Source organism: Neofelis nebulosa, chromosome 8, assembly GCF_028018385.1.
Source record: "Neofelis nebulosa isolate mNeoNeb1 chromosome 8, mNeoNeb1.pri, whole genome shotgun sequence".
NCBI classification, from domain to species: domain Eukaryota; kingdom Metazoa; phylum Chordata; class Mammalia; order Carnivora; family Felidae; genus Neofelis; species Neofelis nebulosa.
The window spans coordinates 142,704,813-142,729,007 of record NC_080789.1 but is presented as its reverse complement, the minus strand read 5'-3'; the positions used below and the strand labels follow the sequence as shown (position 1 = coordinate 142,729,007).

The window sequence follows — 24,195 nt, the reverse complement described above, 5'->3', positions numbered from 1 at the left end:
GGTTAGCACGGAGCTTGGATGGTCTTGTCTTCAGTCCTTTATGGTAGCAAAGACCAGGTAGTTCTGATCTGCTCCTCCGTGTTTGAGCAGAGGGCTTGTTGGTGTCATGTTTTTATTCCACCTCGGCTACCTTTTCTCTTGCTAGTTATTTTTACAAACTGATATAATTGAAAGATATGGATATCATACACATTATTTTTATTAATTCCAGCAATCACGTAATAAATGTCTAATGCTAATAGTATGTCAGGATATAATTATATACAATCTGTTTAAAAGGAAGCCTGTATAAGTCAGAACAGTGGCCTCCATTGTACTGAGGTGCCTTCTGCTAGACTGGAGTGATTTCTGATCCAAACCAGCACGATAGCCCTGTTGAAGTGGTGACTCATTTGGAGAAAGTGATAAAATTGGGTAGAGATAAGCATCCTAATGGTGATATTTTAAGTATGACCATTTGAGAAAGCAGAATAAAAAACCCAATTATTAAAAATGAGGCCATTCTCCATTTTAAATGGTTTGCTTAAATATTAGTCAACAAACTAGCAAAAGTATCTGTACCAATCAGTTTTAAAATGACAATCCCGCGAAACCGGGAGACACTCTTGTAAATTTTCTACGGTCCTCTTATGCTTCCAGATTTGTATGTCATTAATACTCATGGGATCCAAGGAAGTCATTTAGAAATGTTTTTCAGAGCTTTCCAAATTATATTAATAAAGGCCAGTAGACCCAAGGCATAGAGTGAAACTTGGTGATATCTGACCATTCAGCATTTTGTTATCAAGGCTTTTTGAGTTTTTAAAGAAATACTGCATGTTCTCATAGACTGCTTCATCGTCTGCTTGCTCTAGAGAAGTATACACGAATGGTTACATTCCATTCATACTTGATCATGATGGTTATTTCCTTTATTCTCACATCATGAGAACGGTATTTCTTGAGCAGAATTTCACCATTCGCTTGGCTAAGTTTGGTATTTAAGGTACTAAGGTAGCTCCCTTTGTAATAAAGACAACTTAATTTCTTATGAGTTAAACTTTTAACTCATAAGGTGCTCAGTAAAGACAGAAGGTCTTATGAAAGTATTGAATGTAGTACAATAGGGCAGGTATCCCTGAGTTATGGATCGTTTGCAGATAAATGTATCAAATACATGTTTTGATATTGTGGCAGTTAATACTGTTTATTTCATGCTTCCTGCTTTCTTCACGGCTCCTGGCACAAAGCCATGACTCTGCCCTATTATTTGACAGGTATGTTTGATCTGACACTAAATAACTTGGTTACAAGTGTAGAAGCTGACTTAAAAGTGCCTAGCAATGACATTCTGTATGAAAGCACTCTTTATTCACCTCTCAGATCTGGACTAGGGTCTCATCTCTTCTTTCTTGATTACTGCCATTTGAAAATCCATGTGCTTGTAGGACACTGCCACTTGGAACCCTTCTGCTGTTCAGATGCACCTGTAGGCAGGAGCTCAGGTCTTGGCTGCTTCAGTCTGAGTGCTTCCTTCTCAGAGAGTCCGGCTGCTCCTGCTGAAAAGCAGGACCTCGTGCTGCTTTTTAAAGTAGGCCTAGGTGAAAAGATAGAATTCTTTAGTTTTTGTTTTTTCTCATGTATTTAATGTTTTAACACTTTCAAAGGAGCATAATTAGGGGCGCCTGGGTGGCTCAGTCGGTTAAGCGTCCAATTCTTGATTTTGGCTCAGGTCATGATCCCATGGTTTGTGGGATTGGCCCCCACATTGGGCTCTGTGCTTATACTGTGGAGTCTGGGAGCTTGGGATTCTGTGTTCCTCTCTTCCTCTCACTCTCACTCTCGCTCTCTGCCTCTCCCCACTCCTCAAAATAAATAAATAAACTTTTGGGAAAAGAAGCATAATTAATGGAAATACATATTTTGTGGTTTCTTGAAGAGATCACAAGTTATCTTGGGGATGCATGGATTTAGTGTTAATTTATAGAGGGGCAACATAGACACATTTTCCCGATAATCTTTTGCTTCTCCAGATTCAAAGTGGCTAGTCTAAAAGTAGATGTGGTTTGTGTACTTCTCAAAACATGGCTAAGGTCACATCTTTTAGGTAAGACACAGGAGTTATGCATCTGCGTTTATGTCTTCTCCTTCAGAAATCACACCATTATACAGCCATGGCAACAAAGGGTTCTCTTGCTTTGTTCTTGAAAAAATATTAAGGGAGGCCCGCTGAATTCAACAGCTTGACTGTCCCGGCCCACTTCATAAATACAAGTATTGAAGTAAGAATTTTTTTAAAGACTAGATCTTTGCATTTTTGTTGTTACAGTTGTCATAAATTAATCAATCCTATGTTTTAAGTTCCCTAAATGCGAAATTTCATGCCTCTTGGATACTGTTGATTTTTTTAAGTGAAATATATTTTCTTCTATTTATGCTGACTGTGTGCAGAGCTACAGTCTCTTTCTTCCAAAGGTCCATTACCTGTCTCCGATACAGAAATATACATAGTCACTGGGGCACCTGGGTGGCTCGGTCAGTTGAGCGTCTGCATCTTGATTTTGGCTCTGGTCATGATCCCAGTGTCTTGGGATTGAGGCCTGCATTGGGCTCCATGGTGAGCATGGGGCCTGCTTAAGATTCTCCCTCTCTCCATCTCTCTGCCCCACTTTCCTGCTTGCACACATTCCCTCTCTCTCAAATTAAACAAAAAAATAAAAAAAATAAATATATACATAGTCACTTATTTACTAAGTATTAAATATCTGTGATTATTAATCAACTAGAAACCAATTATAATGTGGTTCTATGTGTATTCAAAGTGTAACATACTTAGAAAGTCTTGAATTGGTAAAGAATTTCCATATTCAGTGGAATATTTTGGGTCATGCTGTCCTATATTCTTTTAAGCTTTGATTGACTGATTGGTTTTGTGTGTGTGCGATTCCTTTTTTCCCCTCCTAAATTCTATTTCACTAAGCAACGTACACTGTTGTAATAGTTTTACTTTTGAAAAATAATATTTAAAATACTGGAAATATTTAATCACCAAATTCTTAGCTCTCAATGATATTTATTAACAATTTAATAACAGAATTTGTTTATTAACAGAATTAAGGCTACGATTGTGGAGATTTACTTTTGTATTCTCTCTATGTTAGGATACCACAGACACATATTTGATGATAAAGTAAGGTTTATCTGTTCATTATGTATAAAGAGGGAATTACTTTAAAAGTTGGAGTCTCTCGTGAGTGTGGTGAAGGGTGGATTACAGTGTGGGAGGCCTGGTTATAGACACAGCTCTCCCACTGAGCCCTCTTGTTGCTGTGTTGTCTCTAAGTCAAGTTGGCACTATTTCTGGCTCCATCTAGCTTACAGAAACATGTCAGCTGTCACAAGGAACTTGAAGTCTTGGAGGAAACTCGCACACGTATTACTACAAACGTCACACCATTTTGTGACTTGTCCTCAAGTCCTGTTTGTGCACTGTAGTAAACAGATTGTCTTCATCAGCAGAGGACACCCACTGAGCATAGTAACTCATTCAATCCTTACAAAAACCCCATAAACTAGGCAGTATTACTTTGTTCATTCCCAGGTAGAAAATGATGCAAAGAGAAGCTAGGTATTCTGCCCCAGATCAGACAGCCCGTGAATGCTGGAGCCGGGATTTGAGCCTGTGTGGTGGCCCCAGAGTCTTACCCAAATGCTGTTAATGGTGACAGATGTAGGTCAGCAGGCTGCTTCTCTATAGATGGTGGAGTGTTTTCTCCTGGTTCGGAAGACAGCCTGTGTGGCTCTCAGTCTGTGGTCAAGTATTGTATTTACTGCGTTCACATTCATCACTCCTGACTTGAAAAAACAAAAAAAACCAACTTGAACCAGTTTCAGATCAAAAGGACATACATTCATGGTCTTGTGCAAAGTTTTAGTGGCACCGAATTTGTTAGTAAAATGTTTTTCTAACATCACTATAGGTTTCCTGGCACATGAATTCTCTTTGAATTTTCTCTTTGTTCATTTGTAGCTTTTGTGTTAGTGTCAAAGTTTCCTCTCCAACAAGTAATTACCCTTGAGTTTGTGTGCAACTGTCTTTTCATTGATGATTAGACATTCATAGATTATCAGTTATAACATTTAAAAATTAATGTAAGTTGTATAGCAAATAATAGTTTGTGTACAAAAATCCCTTTAGCTCTGTTTATTGCCTGATGTTGAGCAAAGTTATAGTAGAGAGACCAAGATTATTTTGTTTTTATTTTGAAAGGCCTACAGTATGCAGCCTTTCTCCAGGACAGCAGCCCCAAACAAGGTGAACTGATTTTGCACTATGTTATTTTACTTTAATTCTGCTTTTTTTTTTTTTTTGGCATTACATTTCTATCTTTTTTTTTTTTTTTTTAAGGCTTAGTTTACTCTTGTTAGAATTATTCTTTAAAATCATACTATCTTTACACCGCTTCTAGTTTTGGTTTTATGCTAGTAGGTTTGCATTTTTAAAACTTTCTTGAAGTACTGGAATGTCATCTCACATACTACACTGTTGTTCAGGCTCTATCTAGAGTAGTTGCTGACATCTAGTGAAATCCAGTGAATATACACGCTTAGCTTTTTGGCACAGTTTGAGCATTGGTCACAAGTCCTATATGGATGGATTTTGTTTACTGAAAGACAAACTGTAGGCAATTCTGCCTGTAACGAACATGCTTACATTATTTACATCCATAACAGTGTTTCCTGGATTCAGAATCTTTTGAACTTGACTTTTTGCATGTTCTGTATGTTCTGAACAGCTCTTGCAGTTAAAAGAATGAACCGCGCATACACGCTCTCGTATGAATATGTGTCCCCATGTGTCTCCCCTGCATTTGGGTCACACTTTCGTTCCTATAACGGTTGTGAAACACCGGGCCGAGCACAAACTCCATTGAGGAGAGATGCGCTGCCATGTGCACGTCCTGGCTGGACGGGCGAGGGGAGGCTTAGAAAGAAGCAGGAGGTTCTGGAGAGACCTGAGCTGTGCGCCAGCCGTAAGCTCTCTTGCTCTCTGGTCTTGGGGATCGGAGAATTACAGGAAGATGAATTAGTGTAAAGACAATACAAGTGATGAGAGACGGTGGTTTCTTTTGTTTATGATGAGTCACATAAAAGCCACCAAAACCCTGTAAGGTGTTTCTGAACAGCCGTGAAGAGAATATTCCGAAAGAGTTTGTTTCAAACTGGAAAAGAGTTCTGTCAATTAAAAATAGAACAACGTATGTTTTCCCTACTGCAACCTAATTTGTCAACAGTTCATGAGACAAGAATGACAGTAGCTGAAGTACAGCTTCCCACATGAGCCATGCGAGGTGGGTGCCCCAGTGACCACGGTTACAGCCAAGCACCACGCACGTGCTCTGTCCCAGTTGGTGAGCTAGATTCCTTCTGCCATATTTTATGTCAGATCAGTATCCTCAGATTCTTTTTGGTATTCTGACTGAAATTACTCCGCCAGAGTAATTTTGCAGAGTATGTATATCCGCAGCAAATCACCAGAAATGGTCATGCTTTTTTATTACCTTGGTCGATAAAGACCAAACTTTTAATAAAAAGCAAACCAAAAATTTATATTTTTGCACAATATACCATAGCCATGAGGATGGGTAGAAAGTGTAGGAAGATGGGAATTTTAGAACATTAGTGACTCTCTTCTCTTTTGAAGGAGCGGGTAGTAGGCTTCTCATAAGGAAGGTCAGGCAGCAATGCGTTTGGACCACAGGTGCCAGAGGAGCTGCGCTTTCTAGACAAGTTGTTGGAGTTGTTACGGATGTAAGGGAAAATGAGAAAGCTGCCCAGCCTCAGAAGCGGACTGTAGACTGGTTTATGACAGAAAACTGATGGCAGAGCTGAAGCCTGGAATTTCAGGGTCCCCGTTGAAAGTGGCCTTGATTATGCAAAGTGTAGTTTCAAGCCTTGTCCATTTAGTTACTGCATCTACAAGAGAAGGTTGGGAGTTAATCCGTCACTCCTAACGCAGGTATTTTTTCATAAAAGCTGAGAGTGAAATATGAAAAATGAATTAATGAATTCTAAACTAAGACAACTTGTAACATCTTCCTGTTTATATTTAAATGCCGTTGGCTGTACAGACACGGAGCTAACAGAAAATGTTGAAGACCACCTGTGCACCTGTAGTTATGTTCTTTTACTTCCAGGGATAGTCCCAATAAGAAAATAAACCTACTTCCTTTTTTGTTTTTTTTTTATGGTAATGTCCTTTGGAGAATGTGATTAAACCTTTAGTTTCACATTTTCAATTTATTTTTCCAAATTCAACAGACCCTGAAAATTTGACAACTGTCAGAACATGGACATTCTGATTAATGTTATTTTCAATAAAGCATCCAATACCATGGATGAGAAGATAAGAATAGTGAGCATCACCATTTATTACTATTCTCTCTGTTCCCACAGTGTGCTAAGTACTTACTATATTTAAAAAAAAACAAAAACCGCAGAACAAAACAGAGGTTTGTTTATTTGAAATATTAAGCTATAGGTGTTGGTGTGGGCTATTCAGTTTACTGGAGAAATTATTCCATAGATTATATTAAAAGATGAAAGATAATGTTAGAATGGGGATTGGCTTTGGACTTACTTCATTTTGGGCTGGTTTTACTATCAGATCACTTTAAGATATTCTGAATATTAATACTGTTTAGGAAAGACATTCAAAATTTAAAGAAGCAAATTTCTAGGTATTTTTTCCCTCTTGTTTTAACACAGTTAATGTCTAAAATTGTTTTTAATGCCTAACTTGTGATGGACTTTAGTTTCAATTTTGTTCTTAGTCATTGCAGATATTGACAAAATGTCATACGAAATTATTTTGTATTTTTTGTAGGACTGGGAAACAGAAAATCATGACTGGTATTGTTTTGAATGCCATTTGCCTGGAGAGGTGTTGATATGTGACCTGTGTTTTCGTGTGTATCATTCCAAGTGTTTGTCTGATGAGTACAGGCTTAGAGACAGCAGTAGTCACTGGCAGTGCCCAGTTTGCAGGGTGAGTACCAATGAGCTTTCATGTCCTGGTCAGAGGGTTGGAATTCATTAATGAGAGCTGCACAAAGATACCCCAGGTGGTGTGCCAGGTGAAGGGATAAAGTACTGGAGGGTGGGGGGTGTCTACTGGAATGACGGTAAATGAACACAGCACTCGATGCATATCACAGAACACTGACACATTGAGGGTATGGATTTTAGAAAGTTTTAATCACATAAAAATACACTTTCTTCTCTTGCATTACACTTGCCCCTGGACTGTGTGACTCCTTTAATGCATAGTCTTTGGAAAGCAAGAACCAGTCTCCTATCCCAAGTTGGGTTCAGTCGGTGCTCTCTACTGCTCAGAAAACACAGCTAGCAAAAGGCACATTGTTGGAAACATTTTGTATCTACTTCCCATTTTATATCCATGTAATGTCGCCCTTATTTTTTGTCATATCATGGGTTAGTTTATTCCTTGCTTATATTTTATTTGGAGGGTGGAGGGATGGGATAGTTGTATATAAAGCATTCTAATTATTTAAAGCAAAATGAAATAGTCTGGTAGGTAAAATAGGTACTTTCCACAATTATTTTTGTTCCTATTATTTCCCCAGTGAAAAGTATACCTGGCTGTGCTTGTTGGTTGTAGAATGTGTGTGTGTGTGTGTGTGTGTGTGTGTGTGTGTGTGTACGTACACATGATGTGTACATTGCATATGGCATTGATGGTGATTCGTAAGGAATGATTTTATTGTAACTTCTCTTTTGTGTTTATAATTAATATGATATGTATTCGGAACCATGCAAATTGCCCAGATTACTCATGGGCTCAGTTTCTGAATATATTTTACATTACTTGAGTAAGTTAAATATTTGTTTATATTTTTTAAAAAGTTGTGGCTTCATAATTTTTCCCTTCTTTAATACTGACCCTAATTTCCTGCCAGTATGATGAGCTTCTAATCTTCTTTTAGTCACTCTGGCTTTGTATTATCTTAGTATATTTCATCTCACCAGCACTACTGTATGTACTCGGTGTTTTACCTCAGTATACTTTTTCTCCCACTGCTACTACACGTCATCAGCATATTACCTTCCTTTACTTTATCTCAGCAGCATACTTTCTTTACTCAGTGTATTACCTCAGTATAGTATATCTCACCATTGTTTTACATACTCAGTGTATTACCTCAGTATGCTTCAGCTCATAGCATTGCTGTGCCTACTCAGTGTATTACCTCAGTGTAGTGTATCTCCCAGCACTACTCTACATACTCGGCATATTGCTTCAGTATACTTCATCCCACAGCGGTTCTGTACTCCTCCATATGTACCTCAGTGTACTTCATCTCACAGTACCACTGTACTGGATACTCTCCGTATATTGCCTCAACAGAGTTCTCCTCACCAGCACTACTATACATACTCAGGGTATTACCTCAGGATACTTCATCCCACAGCACTACTGTACCTACTCAGTGTATTACCTCAGTGTTACAGCTTCACCTCACAGCGCTCTCATACCTGGTCACTGTATTACCTCAGTATACTTCATCTCACTAGCGGTACTGGATGTACTCGTATTTTACCTTGATATACTTCATCTCACAGTACCACTGTACATACTCAGGCAGACAAGAGACCATTAGGGTAGCATTACAAATACAGTGTGTAATAATGACTCATAATCAAATGCCTAAATGCTAGATCAGTGATAAATCCCTGATCTGCCTAGATGAGTATCAAGCCTTAAGTTGTGGACTTCCTCTTGGATGTCTGCAATAATTTGTGACGTCTCCATGAAATTAGTTTCATTGGTGGTGTGGGAACTGCATTAATACCCATATTTTATTTTTGTGGATTTGGATTGTGCATTTTAAAAGCAAATATATATCTTCTGTTTTCTGATAATAATTGACACTTGAGGAGGTTAAGATATTAATGAGACCTTAAGAACAAAAGCATTAAGGTAGTAAAAATAGAAAAGGACGGGTCCCTGGTCAGATAGGGACTCTGAGACTTAGGAAATGCAATTCTGGACACCATGGTGTCTTTACAGCCATAGCTTTTTAATATTTAGTTCTTATTTTCATAGTAAAGACTTCAAAACCGTTGGGATTTTTGAGGATGGGTTAAACTTTATTGTGGATATTTTATATTCCTAAATGGAAATGCAGCAATTATACCTTTGAAGAAAATGTCTAATACTACTTTTGTAGGAACCCACTGTCAAGTTGTCAGATTCCATTTTCTATGTGTTTGCTCTGCTTTTACTGATTAGATGATTTGTTGTTGTTGTTAATTTCAGAGTTACTGGATAACAGAAATATGATAGCCACAGTGCACCCTATTCTGTTTTTCTTTTCTAGCCCTTGGTTTTCCTTCTGTCTTGCTAGTCTGGACTTCCTCACGTTGTGAGGCAGCTCCGCTTGCTGTGGTGATGCGGTGTCTGTCGGTAAACACTCATGACTCACACGCTGCTTTCCTAGACGGGGAGCCACTCTGATGAGGCTCAGAAAGCCTGTGTCTGGGTCGGGGTGGTGAGCTTTATTCTGAGCTTGAAAATTTCTGAAGAAATAGTTACTACTGTGTAGGATCTGTTCTGTTCTTTTAATTATTATGCTCAAGAAGCAGATAGGTGCTAACAATTTCTGCCCTGGGAGAAGGGACCATAATAACCTTGAAATTCTAATGGGATTTTAAATCTCTCTAAGGTAAACCTTCTGGTTGTTGTTTTTTGTTTTTTTCTTTAAGTGTCAAAACTTCAAGTTTACTTGAAGCCATTTTTGTGATCTAATATGAAAGTAACTGAGCAGACTTAAATGTTCTTGCACTTAATGAACAGAGAGTCTGTACCCTGGGACCCAAGAACATAGTTCCAGATCAGAATTTTGATCTCCAATCTCTTACTCAGTGTTTGGAAAGAATATAGATTAAGTGGATATACTAATGAGGAATTTTGAAGGTAAGATGCCCAGAGCCAAATTTTAGTGCAGGTGGAAGTAGTAAATGGAAGCTCTGTTCATTACCTAAAAATTAGTATTTCTAATACAGTGATCAGAAGACTTTTGTTTCTGCGCAATCTCTGTCCCTTGCAGCACTGAAAATGTCGCTGAGAATGGGCTCTCTGTTGGCCCGCGGTTAGCTGTTTCCAGATTTGCTTCAGTTCAAACAGCTTTATCTCATGTATCTGACTATTTACAAATATTTTAAGAAAGTGAAAAAAAGTGTTCTGAATTTAAAATAATTTTATTAACATTAATAATAAATCTCAAGAATATCACAACCCTGAGGCTATATCTTTGGAATGTCTGCATTTCTGAAAGTAATTAAACCGTACAGACACAGTAGATTATTCTTGAAAAGTAGCCTATGAATGTCATGTTAGCATTTTGATTTGGAAAAAACACTAGTAACATACTGTTTTACACTCTTATAGAGAACTCTCATTAATTTTAAAAAGGGGGACTTTAAAATTATTTCTTTTATAGTTTGCTGTGAAAAATTCAGGTAATTTAGCAGAGGATAAAAAAATAACATTTCCAGCAATGCTATCACATAGTAGGTGAATGTTCTCACAGACCTCTCCCGCGTGCGTGTGAACATGTGCATGTGCACGTGCCTGTCCATTTGTGTCTGTGTCACTTCACGTGCATGCCTGAATGTAGCCAGATCGTGTCTGTTCGGCAGTAGTATCCCAGGCTCCTCCGCTAGCAGGGTGCACTGTGACGTACTCACACAGTGCCCTGATGGCGTTCATCTGTGTCACCCACTCTGTCCTGACCGGCAGCGCCTTTCCAGTCACAGGACACGCACTGCTGTGTCCAGAGCTGGGCCGCACTCATGCTGTCGTTATATTCCAGTGTATTTGAATTTTATATTCCTGAAATAGCCATGAAGTTTTCAGGAAAAGAGAAAACCATAACTTTTAAGTGAAAGTAGCTTTTAAGATTTTATTTGCCTGAAAGATCCATCTTTAAAACACAGTATGGGCCATTGTATTTTTTTTTAAAAAAGACGCACTTAACTTACACATATTTATGTAATTACATCTGGCCACCTTCACAGGATAAATGTATTGAAGTGGAATTCATAAATGTAAAGGGTGAGCACATTGTGTGATAAAAATCACCAAATTGCCCTTCAGAAGATTATACCCGTTTAGACCACCATGAAAGTATTTTCCGATGCTTTTTGTTACCAATTTGATAGGATACAAATGGATGTCTCATTTCAAAGTTGCTTCATTTTTTTATAGTTTCCACATTACAAATTCACTTTATGCTTTAATGCTTTGGTTATGGAAGGCAGGCCTGTGCATGTGCACGAGCCTCTGTGCATACGTGTGTGTGTGAACACACGTGTGCGCATGTGTATGCATACCTGGTGTGCATGTGTGTATGTGCATGGGTGTGTGTGGGCATGTGTGCATGTGCATGTATGTGTTACCAGGGGCTTCTGTGTTGTATGCTCACGTGTATACATGTGCACGTGTCTGTTGCATGTGTGTACATGCATGTGTGGCTGTGTGCAGATGTACACGTGTGTGTGTGTGCACCATATGCTTTCTGGCCTCCACGCCTGCTGGCGAGCATCATGATACTGTTTGATGATTGCATGAACTTTTTTTTAATATGTGGGCAAAGTAACACGCTCTAGGACCACTCCTTAGGTTGGCGCATGCTGCCTGGTAGACCTTTCTGTGGGGTGGAATGTTCTCTCCTTGCAGTTCTGCGGGAGCACCGGCCACGTGTGTTTAGTGAGCATTTGAGCCCTAGATTTCAATTTGGCAGAGACCTGGCAGGGATTTCACAGGCCTACTAAATGTGAACCAAGACTGAAACGCCACTAGGGGGACACCTGCAGTTCCGACAGTGGGCACCAGCTTGTCAGTGCCCGCTTGGTTGTGGGTGAGCTCCGCTGGGGACATTTGCACTGTGACTTCTGTTTGTTAAGGGAGCTAAAGAGAAAATCCTGATGAAAGCTACTTCCTGAAACTGGAGATAGAAATTTACTTCCGAATCTGTTTTTCTTTCCTTTGGGGTCATGAGCAGGACAATTTTCTTAAATTCCCAAGATAGGGAGATGACTTCTGTAAAGGGAGATGACTTCTGTAAAGTTCAGAAGGAGTTAGAACAAAATGCTAAAGAAAATACTTTGAAAACATGCATTCCCTGGACATCTCTGCCAAGGAACGGTAACTGTCCTTTCTGGCCAGTCTTACTTAATGTGGGAAATTCAATATTTTCACTGTGAATGAAGGTGAGTCAGGTTTTCAACCATATTAACAAATCTGTAATGGAGATTTGATTTTTAAATAGAAGCAGCAGTTTTTGTTTTTGCTTATTTGTCTTACGGTAGACAATCAAAAGTATTATTAAAAAATGCAAAATGAACATTAGTCAAATATTCTGTGCTGTTTTTCAAGACAGCTGGATCATATCATTTTTATACTAACAAAAATAGGAAATTTCTTTTAAAAAGATCTTTGTCTGAACCAAGTCCTCTCTGAAGCTCGTTTGCTATTCATTAACAGGCCTGACTAGGAAAGGGTGATGGGAAAGCCTAGGGATTTTTAAAATTGGATATAGCATCTGAAACTGTAAAATCTCATGTATTGTTTATCTAATCTCTTTATAAAACCGCCTGGACCCAAACAAGAAAAAAAACCACACATACTTTGTACATTGTCTTCCCATGACGAATTTAACAACATTATGGTCAGAAAGGCTTGGATATGAGTGTAAAATGTCTTGTGGTGGTATGTTCTTCCTGATGTATTTATTTATTTATATTTATTTATTCATTTATTTATTTGTAATTCATTTTGAGAGAGAGAAAAAGGCAGTGCGTGGGGGAGGAGCAGAGAGAGAATCCCAAGCAGGCTCCACGCTTTCAGTGCAAGCCGGACACACGGCTTGATCCCATGAACTGCGAGATCATGACCTGAGCTGAAGTCAAGAGTCAGATGCTCAGCCGACTGAGGCACCCAGGCGCCCCTCCTAATCTTTTATTTTTAACTCTGAGAGATTAAGAGATAATGAGCTAGTTCCTATATCAGGATGGTTACAACTTAATCTAGACAGTGTTTCCAGTATTGATGAACTTAAAATAACTTACAAAGTGTGCATAATCTCCTTATGTTGTCAAGTGCCCCAGGTGGGAGGGCAAGGAGGAAGGAGGAGGGAGGGGCAGGGAGTATTCCTGACAGCTTCGTCAAGCAGAGAACAAAAAGCTACTCGTTCCCTGACCCGACAACAGAGAAATGAAACTTATTTGCAGAGGAGAACAGAGAGGTGTATCCCACTGAGGAATACACGCTGCCTCTGTGTTTTGAATGCCCTTCTTCTTCAGTGTTGTGTACAAGGGGAAGGAACAGGTAGATGCAAAACCTATGTTCCATGCCACAAAATGTTCCTGAATGTTCCTTCCCTGTTCTCCAACCTTGGTGACCCAGAACTAAAAGTTACCCCACAAGTGCATGGAATATTGAACCATAAAATCCCTGATGACATGCATGGCACCCCCTCTCTGTGGCTGATATTTTAGCGGTTTCTTTGTGAATATGTGGATGTTTTTACCATAGTGGTCAACTTTGTGGCAGGTAGGATTAATTTGAGACTGTGCTTTAATAGACTGGCGGCTACAAAGTTGATTGTATCATCTGAACTTAAAGGCAAAACTCCTAGACCTCAATCAGACAGGAAGGAGTTGACTTTGTAAAAAATAATAAATACAGATACAGCTGGAGTTGGGATGAGCTAGTCTGGAAACACTGTGCATTAGTGACTCTGGACCCACTTCCCAATGAGGGAGAGGCTTGTGAGCAGAGAGGTGTCTGTCCGTGTGCTCCAAAAATCCACCTCGACCTGTTCATAGTTGGAATTACCCTCCAGATTCTGTTACCTGTGGGTGAGAAGGCATATTCATGGCAGCTTAAGGGAGGTTTTTAAACTTAAATTGAAATTCTTTTAACCTAAGTTAAAAAGCTCTCCAGGAAGGCCAGTGCACATGGCTGCGGGATTTAGGGTAGAGTCGCGGGGACCACGCAGCTGAATGCGGGCACCCCACCTGCAGGAGCAGGCCAGCCGCGCTCTCTGCTGTTGTCACTGATGACAGCTATGGCGTTCTGCCCTCTGGTCTTGCAGAAGAGAGTTAATTTCAGTCTGTTTCTGCCAGGGGTGAAAAGGACTGAACACAGGTATATTTTTAGAAAGTCATCCTAGTAATTGATTGTCGCTGAGGGGCTACTGGGGCCCCCTCTGGTATGAATGGAGAAAGGGCCGCACTTCCATGGCCGCTTCCAAGGCTGGCACTGCTGCTGTGGAAGTTTCAGATGCTGGGGTTTGTTGTAAATGATGATTCTTTTGTATTCCGTGATAACAAATGGTTGTGGAGAATAGCAGAGCCTCTGATTTTCATAACAAGATAGGCAGTTTATGTGCAGAGAAGATTCATTGTGATTCTTTTCTGTTCTGTGATTACAGACAGTTATTGAGGAGAGCTTGGAGCTTCTTGATTCCTCAAATAATGCAGGTAGTTTATAGAAACACTAGAGGCCACTTGCACCCAGTTACCTGGTGCTTGTTTAGAACACAGCCTCGGGCCAAGGACTTTTCAGCACGTGCCCTAGATGTCTGTGAGCTCACTAACATTTAAGGGAGTCTGGTGGTTGGAGGCCAATGGCACTATTTAGGTGACATCTGACAATAATACGGTTTATTCACCAGAAGTAAACAGAATGGTTTATAGTGGCCAGAGTATGCCAACACAGCTTGGTTGTGAATAATTGTTTCACATTTAGAAGGATTTTGTATGGTTGAATTCCACTACATAGAGTATTTTTCCCGGTAAGCAATGAAGTTACTAATGACTACCAGAAGTTTAGTCCCACTAGCATTTATTGAGCACTTACTGTATGCCACATACTGCACAAAGCCCTGGCCCAAGACCAGGCTCAGCTGGAGCACTGTGGACCCTGCTTTCACAGAACAGAGTCTACTCTGGGGTTGGTAAACCCACAGCCCGTGGGGCAAACCAGGCCTGCCAGATTGTGTACTGTTCATGAGTTCAGAATGGGGTTTACATTTTTAAATGGTTGAAGAAAAGACCACTAGTCTAGCTCTGTAACAGGAAAGATGTTCTGGGTATTAGGATTCCCCAGGAAAGTGAGATACTCTTGACCTGTTTAGTCACAGACTGGGGGACTTGGATTTGGTGAGCTCAAGCAGCACACATACATGATCTAAGGGAAAGCCTCCTGGATCTCTGCATGCTTTTTTCGTTTGGGTACTTGGTGGACTGGAGATGCCGTTTCCACACGTTCATTTTCTGCTGGAACATGTGCTGCATCTGAAAAGCTGGGTCTCTGAGATCAGTCTTGAGGGTTCGTTCATGTAATGGCACTTGGGCACTATTGTCTGTAATTAACTGTGGATGAGCCTTGACCTGGTCTAAGGTTGCTCGTACCTTTTTCCAGCCAGAACCGCCATCAGACCCAGAGTGTAGCTGAATTACTTGATTCCTGTTTTCCCTAGGCCATCCACCTGGCCTTACCCAACTTGCTCTGACCCAGCAAGTGTTTGTGCTGGTGGTAAGAGTCCCTTACTCAAGAAGACGTTTAAGATTTTCTGTTATTTCTCCCCAGAAAGGAAGGCAGCCCCTTGGTAATCTGTCACGTGTTTAAGAGCGTCTTTAGTGGGCATCTCACACATTTGAATCAGCTTCAGCCGTGTGATCATTCTGTTTTGAAAATGGTTGCAACAACTTTGGCCATGTAATGCAGAGGCTCTCCTGTTTATAGATATTGACAGAATGATCCCTGTATGCTACCAGTGATGTGAACAGTCCCCAGAACTTTCTGGGCTTTATCTGAGCTGCATACTGTTGGAGAGAGGCCTTTCCTGACGAGTCCTGAGGTCTGCAAGTAGAGAATATGTACAGTTCTTTATGCCTGAGAAAGGATTGGATCTGAAGTAATCTGCAGATATTTAAAGCATGATTTTTGTTTTTCTGACCTTGTTGTTAGAGCTGTCTGCTTAGTTATGTTACAAACAGAAATAGCATTTACCTTAGAAGCTCTTCCTTTAATTTCTGTCAAAGTGGCTTTTTCTCAAGCCCACTGTCTTGTTTTGCTGACAGACTTAGTTGAGACAGCACTGACGATGTCACACAGGCAGCTCACAACTCCAAGAAATCCCCGCAGGTCTTACGGTGCAGCCCTCAAACAGAGGCTACAATGCTCCATTCCTCTCTTTTGTGAAATACTAAGAGGGAAATGTCTGAAAGCCCACAAGTTTAGCAAGTGTGGAAGCATCTTATGACAAACGTTTTGTCTTCAGGAATTGTGGGGAGAGGCCATGTCTGTTCAGGGCCCTCTCTTGTTGGTGTGGGCTCCCCCAGAGGGCCCCACCCACGGACGGGCCTGTGGGTCTGGGGAACAGGTGCCTGCAAGCCCCTGGGACTGCCTGGGGGCAGCGGCTGACATACGCCCAGAGCGCTCGTGTTACAGTCTGTGCCCTGCTTTTTCAGGAGAACCCATGTTTATCACCAAAAAAGATACTTGATTTATTTTCTGAGGCTCTAAAGAACCAAAAGGGGTTAGGTTGTGACTAACAGTGAAGTACTTCATATAGCTTGATGTCGAGATCACCACCAGGAAAAACCATGTTCCTGTGCAAATGTGGGCTACCCAGCAGCCCTGGAGAGAGGGCGGCCATGCTGTGGTCGCTGCAGTGACAGACTCTGTCCCCAGAATCCCCTCTGCACAGCCGCCCCAGGCCGAGCTGGTGGTATTCGCACGCAGACCTAGAGAGCAGAGTGTCGCTAGCCTGCTTCATGGAGGGAAGGTCTGGAACAATACTTAGCATCGACATGATGTTTCATTACGTGAAGTGTTGTGTATTTCCCTTAGTTACCTGTCATCTATTAAAAGAACCATAACCCCTCAGATAGTATTACAGGACCTGATGTAGGTTGCTATTTCATTGGAGTTTACACAAATTTATGATTTCATGATCAGATTGATATTTGGGATCAGCAGTTTTAGCAGCACATCAGCATATTTTGGAGTTCACGTGATCGAGTATGTAGCTAGAAGCTTTCGTTTTTGTTCTCTCTTTTAAGAGAATATAGCTTTCCCGAGAGGTGAGGAAAAAAGCAGCCTTCTTGGCTTTTTACCCTTTGTTTTTTCCATATTTGACAGTCCACCAGGCTGTTCATTTAGCGTAGAAAGTAGCGCATGGAAGGATGTCCGAAATCATGAAGAGCTGACCGTAACTTCCCGTCCCCAGAGAGCTCCCTGCACACTCGTCCCGTGTGGGGTGCACCCTCCTCAGCGGCGCCGGCTGACGGGAGGGTGGTTCTCAGTGCTGGCGTGGGTCTTGTCAAAAGTGACGGCCCACCAGCTCCTCCCCCACAAAGACTCTCAGCCTGGAGCCCAGGAAGTGTCCTTGTGCAGCCAGCAGCGGTCGCCACCACACATCACAACTCCTGCGGGATCAGCGAATGAGTGGACAAACCGGTGTAGAGCCCGGGGACCTTCCCCCGAAGTCCCCAGTCCCGTGCCCAGAGTGGGGCCTCGCCCCTGAGCGTGTGGCATGACTTAGAAGCTGTGTGCACAGCATGTGCCAGATGAGCACAAGAGAAGCAGTGACTGCCCGCGCCAGAGTCCAGGTGACCAGTGGAGAGGGGGCCACCTGAGACACGAAGTGCGGGAAACCACATCTCCAGAAAAGAAAGGGCCCGTTTTCTGTCGAGATGGGTTAGGGTCGTGTGTGTGGATAATCCGTTCCCTGGAGCCCCAGCGAGGCACTGGTAGTTTGTGGTTAGCTGAGAAATGTTTGCTGCTTCGTCCGGTCCGTTAGCACATCAGGATGACCTCTGGCACACACCGTTCTTCGGGCCTAATGATGTCACTGGGTAGAGGGCCGTCACCTGGTGTCCGAAGGGGGGTGCGCGGTTGTGAAACACCGGCCCGGGCCTAGTGGGCTAGGCGGCATGGCCGCCTCCGTGGGGCTGGGGGTCTGCCCTGAGGCCTCAGTCTTGACAGAGGAAGTGTGTCCTAGCTGACATTTATTTTCTGAGACGTAAATTGAAGAACCTGATTAGTTTTCAGGTCAGACTCATGGAAATTGAAGTTATTACTGAACAGACCCTGACTCGTTAAAAGATAAGTAGGTATGCCTGCCTGCACTGCACTCACTCATAGGGGACGCGGATTTTTAATAACCTTTTAGACAAAGAATAACGTTGTGCTGAAATTCACCATTCGATATTACTAATAATGCTCCCTAAAGGGTTTCAGGTGGCTTTTTTCTTTTGTAAAATGAGTGATTCTGCGTTATGTCATGATCAGTATTATGTCATTTGTTTTATCTGAAAATAGTGGAAGTTTTAAGTTTTAAAACACTTTAAAGAAGTGCATAGCTGTCTCAGGTATTATGTCCAGGACGACATAATATTTTCCATTTCTTTCTCACATAAAGCACTGTTTTTACCATGCGCATTTCAAAGATTTCTCTGTATCAGATGTGCTGGAAATAGTGCGGGTTTTGTACAGTCCTTGCATACCGTACAAAATCACGTTTTACATCTGGCCTTTTCTGTTGTTGACAGAGCATCAAGAAGAAACACACAAACAAACAGGAGATGAGCACGTACTTGCGGTTCATCGTGTCCCGCATGAAGGAGAGGGTGAGTCCTGCACAGTCTCCGGGCCGCCCTGCCAGGCTCCCTCCCTTCATGCCTTGCAAGTTAGCACGTGACACGTCAGGATTCACAGAGCAGGATGGGGGTGGAGACCACCGCCGTCATATTTCTTTTGTGCGTGATGGCGCCACAAGAGGCTTTTACTTTTTGTCTTGTCTTTGTTTTCATGGGCATTCCTTTAGCTGCATTAGATTAGACGTGCACTTTTCTTTTCCTGCTGATACATTTCTGTTGTTTCATCTTTTATTTTTCAAAATCTTTAATGAAGGTACAGTCGATCTACAATATTATGACTAGTTTTGGGTGTACCGCATAGGGATTTGATATTTATATACATAACTCCATGCTCACCAGTAATTATAGCCACCACCTGTCACCATGCAAAGTTACTACAATATTACTAGCTATATTCGCCATGCTGCACTTGTCATCCCTGTGACTGACCTGTTTTATAAGTGGAAACTTGTGCTTCTTCATCCCCTTCACCTGTTCTGCCCATCCCCCTCCTCCTTCCCTCTCTCAACCACCAGTTTCCTGGTTGTATTTAAGAGTCTGTTTCTGGGGGCGCCTGGGTGGCGCAGTCGGTTAAGCGTCCGACTTCAGCCAGGTCATGATCTCGCGGTCCGTGAGTTCGAGCCCCGCATCAGGCTCTGGGCTGATGGTTCGGAGCCTGGAGCCTGTTTCCGATTCTGTGTCTCCCTCTCTCTCTGCCCCTCCCCCGTTCATGCTCTGTCTCTCTCTGTCCCAAAAATAAATAAAAAATGTTGAAAAAAAAAAAAAAATTAAAAAAAAAAAAAAAAAAAGAGTCTGTTTCTGTTTTTGTTTGTTTTGCTTTTCGGATCCCATGTACAAGTGAAGCCATGTGGTATCTGTCTTTGTCTGGCTTCACTCACCGTAATACTTTCTAGCTCCATCCATATTACTGCAGTTATTGCCCAGCAATATTGTGATAATTAGTGTCTAAAGTAAAGTGGCGTTTTCCAAAATAACTGTTCTTTCTATCAAAACCCAAAAAATGCCACATTGAACTATATAGTGCATGTACGTTTTTCCAGTTAATTCTGAAGTGTTTAGAAATTGTGTCACCTGTCTCTCAATGACCTTTCAGGCTATAGACCTTAATAAGAAGGGGAAGGACAACAAACACCCAATGTATCGGAGGCTGGTGCACTCAGCGGTGGACGTCCCCACCATACAGGAGGTAAAGCCAGGCCCTCTGTCCGGTTTCTGATACACCCGTAGCTCCCACATGACTCACAACTCCCAGCTGAGCACGATTCTGTTGCCATTCCCCCTAGGGTGTGTGCCTGCTCGTCCTCTACTTAGAGCCTAAAAGGTGTAGCCCCTACAGGGGCATTGCTGCTACTGAGATGCCTTGTGCTTTTACTGTGCGTGCAGATCAGGTGTCCTGTTCGAAAAGGCCTGGTGTTAAGCCAGCTGTAGATTCTGGATAGTTGCTGATCCCAGGAGAGGCGTGTAGAGCCTGGTCAACTGAATATTTCGGATTCAAGGACTCCTATCTGCACATGGTTTCCTAGCACTAGCAGGTACTCAGGAGTTTTTCTCAAGGGAACATTGGAGTCTAGGACTAGAGTCCTGGGAAACAGCAGAGTGAACTTGAACAACACAAAGATTATGTAACCAGAAAACAATTTTCTCAGAGTTCTTAATTTTACCTTCTGTAGCTGAGTATTGTAATGGGTTTGTTAACATGTAATTACAAATTGCAGTAAAATCCACTAGAACATTTTAACGCATTTCCCAGTTAGGGCCGCTGAGTTACTAATTCTGTACTTTATGCATCCTTTTGAATTTCAGATCTCGTGGTTGGCCACAGTAGCTTATAGGGAGACCATAGGAATAATTTTAAGTTATTTTACAAGTTTCTTAGTCCCCTTGGCAGCTGAGAAAGACTGCAGGTGATTACTTCAGTAGGAAATGAGGGTAAATGAAGGGTGTTTTCCCTCTAAAGAGGCTGGCAGAGTCCAAAATAAAAACAAGTAGTTTTCATTTCACCTCCTGCCCCAGGTTCCTGTCCTCAAGCAAAGCCTCTTCTCCTAAACCCCAAGGTCTCTACGGTACAGTCCTTCCTGCCCCTGCTTCTGCTCCTTCCAGGCTTCCCTTAGTCTGATCCCGGCGGATCCGTAGAGAACACCAGCTGGACTGATGGTGTCTTAGCTTTGTACGTAGCAGGTGCTGTTCATGAACAGAAAGTACTGTAAGGAAAATACAGAGGAAAGCATGATTTTTATCCCATCAGGAGCTTACAGTTCAAACCAAAATACAGGCCGTGATCGTGCAAATCTCAAAAATCACAAAGATGCTTTGGGAAACCTGGGTTCATTTTCTCCACCTGGGTGTAGATCAGGTCACCAGGGGAGCTCTAGACGTTGCCAGTGCCTGAGAGGACTGAGCCCGGGACGGTCAGAAATTCACAGTGGGACTCAGTATCTGTAACTAAGCCTGTGACCCTTGATGCCAGAAGGGAGGCAGGTTCCTCCAGCAGGGGATATCTTGCAAGCCTTCTTGAAGAAAGCACCACTGAGGTGGGCCTTGGAGGATTTCAGCAGAAAGACAGGATCTTAGTTGTTATTTAGAGGCCTTAGTATTCTAAGTTCTTTCCAAGCTGATTTCCTAAAGCGCTACCAGGATAAGAAAATGCCTGCTTGCTACTTCTAAATAACTCGTCATACCCTTCTTCCAAAAACTTTGCCTGCCTGCAAAAAACCCTCAGATTCCCTCCATAATCCGTCACGTATACGTGTCTAGCACAGCAGAAAGCCTTGCCTTGACCTGGTGTGTAGAGGAACAACTCGGACTTTGTGGGAAAGCGTCACGTAGGCCAATGGTTGTTGCTTTCAGTCTCTGTAAGACTGTGCTAGAAAAATGGTAGGTGTGTAGTTACCATCTGCACTGACCACAGCCTTCGTTCTCCGCCCAGCCCAGCAGCAGTGAGAGGCCCCGGCTTTTGGCGGAGCTCAGCTGCTGAGTTAGTGCAGAGGAGGGTGGGGGCTGCCCGCGGTCCAGTGCTCTGCACTCCAGCCGCAGGTGGGCTTATCGGTGTCCTCACACGTGTCCCATCCATTCCGTGGGACACGGGAGTGGACATAGCGACATTCTGGAATGTTCTGCCGTGCCCCTTGCGCTAATAACCCGTTAGCATAAGGCAGACAAACATTCTAGCTATTAACGCTTTGCTATTTTGTTTCTCGCCCTCTGCAGAAAGTGAACGAAGGGAAATACCGCAGTTATGAAGAGTTCAAAGCTGATGCTCAGCTGCTTCTCCACAACACAGTGATTTTCTACGGAGGTTGAAGGGTTTTTTTCTTTTCTGTGCATGCTTCTCTATACCACTTAACCTTCGTGTTGGGAAATACCTTTTATAAAACATTACATTCAAAAAATTGATACTTTAATGATTTGTAAGTAATAATGTCAGGGTTTCAACTTTGGTAATGTGGTTATAGTTTATAAAATTGACTGGCCAAGAATTCTCGTACTAAATGCTGAAAATATTTTTATTCCTTACAGTTTTATATATAAGCTTAGTTGAGAGGCTTTTTATAAGCAATTCTGGCCCTTTTCCATTAATGTCCCATCATTTGAAGGAAAAGAAAGAGGGCACTCTATATGTAGAGGATCCGTAGTCTGTTGAATATAACATTACAGCTGTCTATAGAAATGTTGTTTGGCTGCCTGAACTTTATGTTATTTTTTAAAAATGTTTATTTATTTATTTTGAGAGAGCGAGAGAGCAGGGGAGAGGGGCAGAGGGAGAGAGAGTCCCAAGCAGGCCCCATGCTGCCAACACAGAGCCCGACGTGGGGCTCGATCTCATGAACCGTGAGATCATGACCTGAGCAGAAATCAAAACTGACTGAGCCCCCCAGGTGCCCCTGAACTTCATTTAAAATAGACATTTTCATTTTAAATGGTATATGTCCACTTTAGTCACACTGAAAGAAAATGCAAATGGTTGTACTACTTTTGATAGTTTTGTGTTCCTGGATTTGTGGTAATAGATACTGTCTGCCTTTCATTACAGCAGACAGCGAGCAGGCTGACATAGCACGGATGCTGTATAAAGACACCTGTCACGAGGTACTGCTTACTCCCAATAATTAAACTCTTGCTGTTTTCCAGGCTAACTTAGTTTAGAATTCTACTCTTACATATGTTTCAGTTTTGCCATTTCCTTTAAATATAATTTTATTTCCACGTTTGAAATACATGGGAAATAATGCAAATCAAGGAGGGAATTTTCTCAGAGAAATCCTAGGAGTTAGATTTAGTGGTTAAGTAACTTGTACAAATAAAGTATGTTTCCTTTTCTGTAACTGCTCTCAGGGATGTTGGTTACATACTGCAGGCAAATGTCTTGCACTGGGCAGACACTCAATAAATGTTGCCCTCCTTTTCATTGCCAAATTAAAGCATAATTAACATACAGTGTGATATTAGTTTCAGTTATACAGGGTAGTGTTCTGACACTTCCATACGTCACTGAACTCCCCCAAGTGTGGTCCCGTCCGTCACCTCACAGCGTTATTACAACGTGACCAATTGCACTTCCCGCCCCCCCCCCCACCCCCCGCTCTGTGACTTACTAACTTGGTAATTGGAAGTTTGTACTCGATAATCCCCTTCACCCATCCACCCATGTCCCCTCCCCTCTGGCAACCACCAGTTTGTTCTGTGTTTAGGAGTTGTTTTTATTTTTTTTGTTTGGTTTTTTAGATTCCACATATGAGTGAGCTAACATGGTATTTGTCTTTCTCTGACTTATTTCAATTGGCATAGTATTCTTAACTCCATCCACATTGTTGCAAACGACAATATTTCATTCTCTTTTTATGGCTGAATAATATTCTAGTGTGTAAGTGTGTGTACCACTCTTTCCTAATCCATTCCTCTACTGATGGACATTTGGACTGTCTTCATAGTTTGGCTGTTGTTGATAGTGCTGCCTGTAAACATCGGGGTGCATGTGCCCTTGAAATCTGTATTTTTCTATCATTTGAATAAATACCTAGTGTGCAATTACTGGATTGCAGCGTAGTTCTACTTCTGAGGTTTTGAGGAACCTCCATACTGTTGTCCAGAGTGACTGTACCAGTTCGCGTTCCCATCAACAGTGCATGAATGTTCCTTTTTCTCCACGTCCTCGCCAACACCTGTTGTTTCTGTGTTGTTAGTTTTAACCATTCTGACAGGTGTGAGGTGGTATCTCCTTGTGGTTTTGATTTATATGTTGCAGATGATGAGTGATGTTGAACTATCTTTTCATGTGTCTCTTGGCCATCTGGATGTCTTCTTTGGAAAAGTGTCTATTCATGTCTTCTGTCCATTTCTTAACTGGATTTTTTGTTTTCTGGGTGTGAAGTATTATGATTTCTTTATAGATTTTGGATACTAACCCTTTATCTGATACGTCGTTTGCAAATAATCTCTTATTCTGTAAACTGCCTTTTAGTT

At 41.8% G+C, this 24,195-nt stretch overlaps 1 protein-coding gene across 17 annotated transcripts in view; it reads left to right on the top strand.

Annotated features, from left to right (window-relative positions):
- Positions 1–24,195, top strand: part of ZMYND11 (zinc finger MYND-type containing 11) — a 134,621-nt gene that overhangs the window by 88,518 nt on the left and 21,908 nt on the right. For 7 of the 17 annotated variants that reach the window (XM_058682064.1, XM_058682063.1, XM_058682062.1 and 4 more), the window contains exons 4-9: positions 4,250–4,294; positions 6,866–7,027; positions 18,628–18,705; positions 19,829–19,921; positions 21,943–22,030; positions 22,766–22,821. In XM_058682064.1, coding sequence (XP_058538047.1) covers positions 4,250–4,294; positions 6,866–7,027; positions 18,628–18,705; positions 19,829–19,921; positions 21,943–22,030; positions 22,766–22,821 — 522 coding nt within the window. Of the gene's footprint in view, positions 1–4,249; positions 4,295–6,300; positions 6,395–6,865; positions 7,028–18,627; positions 18,706–19,828; positions 19,922–21,942; positions 22,031–22,765; positions 22,822–24,195 lie in introns of those variants that run through there. The other 10 variants (XM_058682075.1, XM_058682072.1, XM_058682077.1 and 7 more) reach the window with 7 other exon arrangements.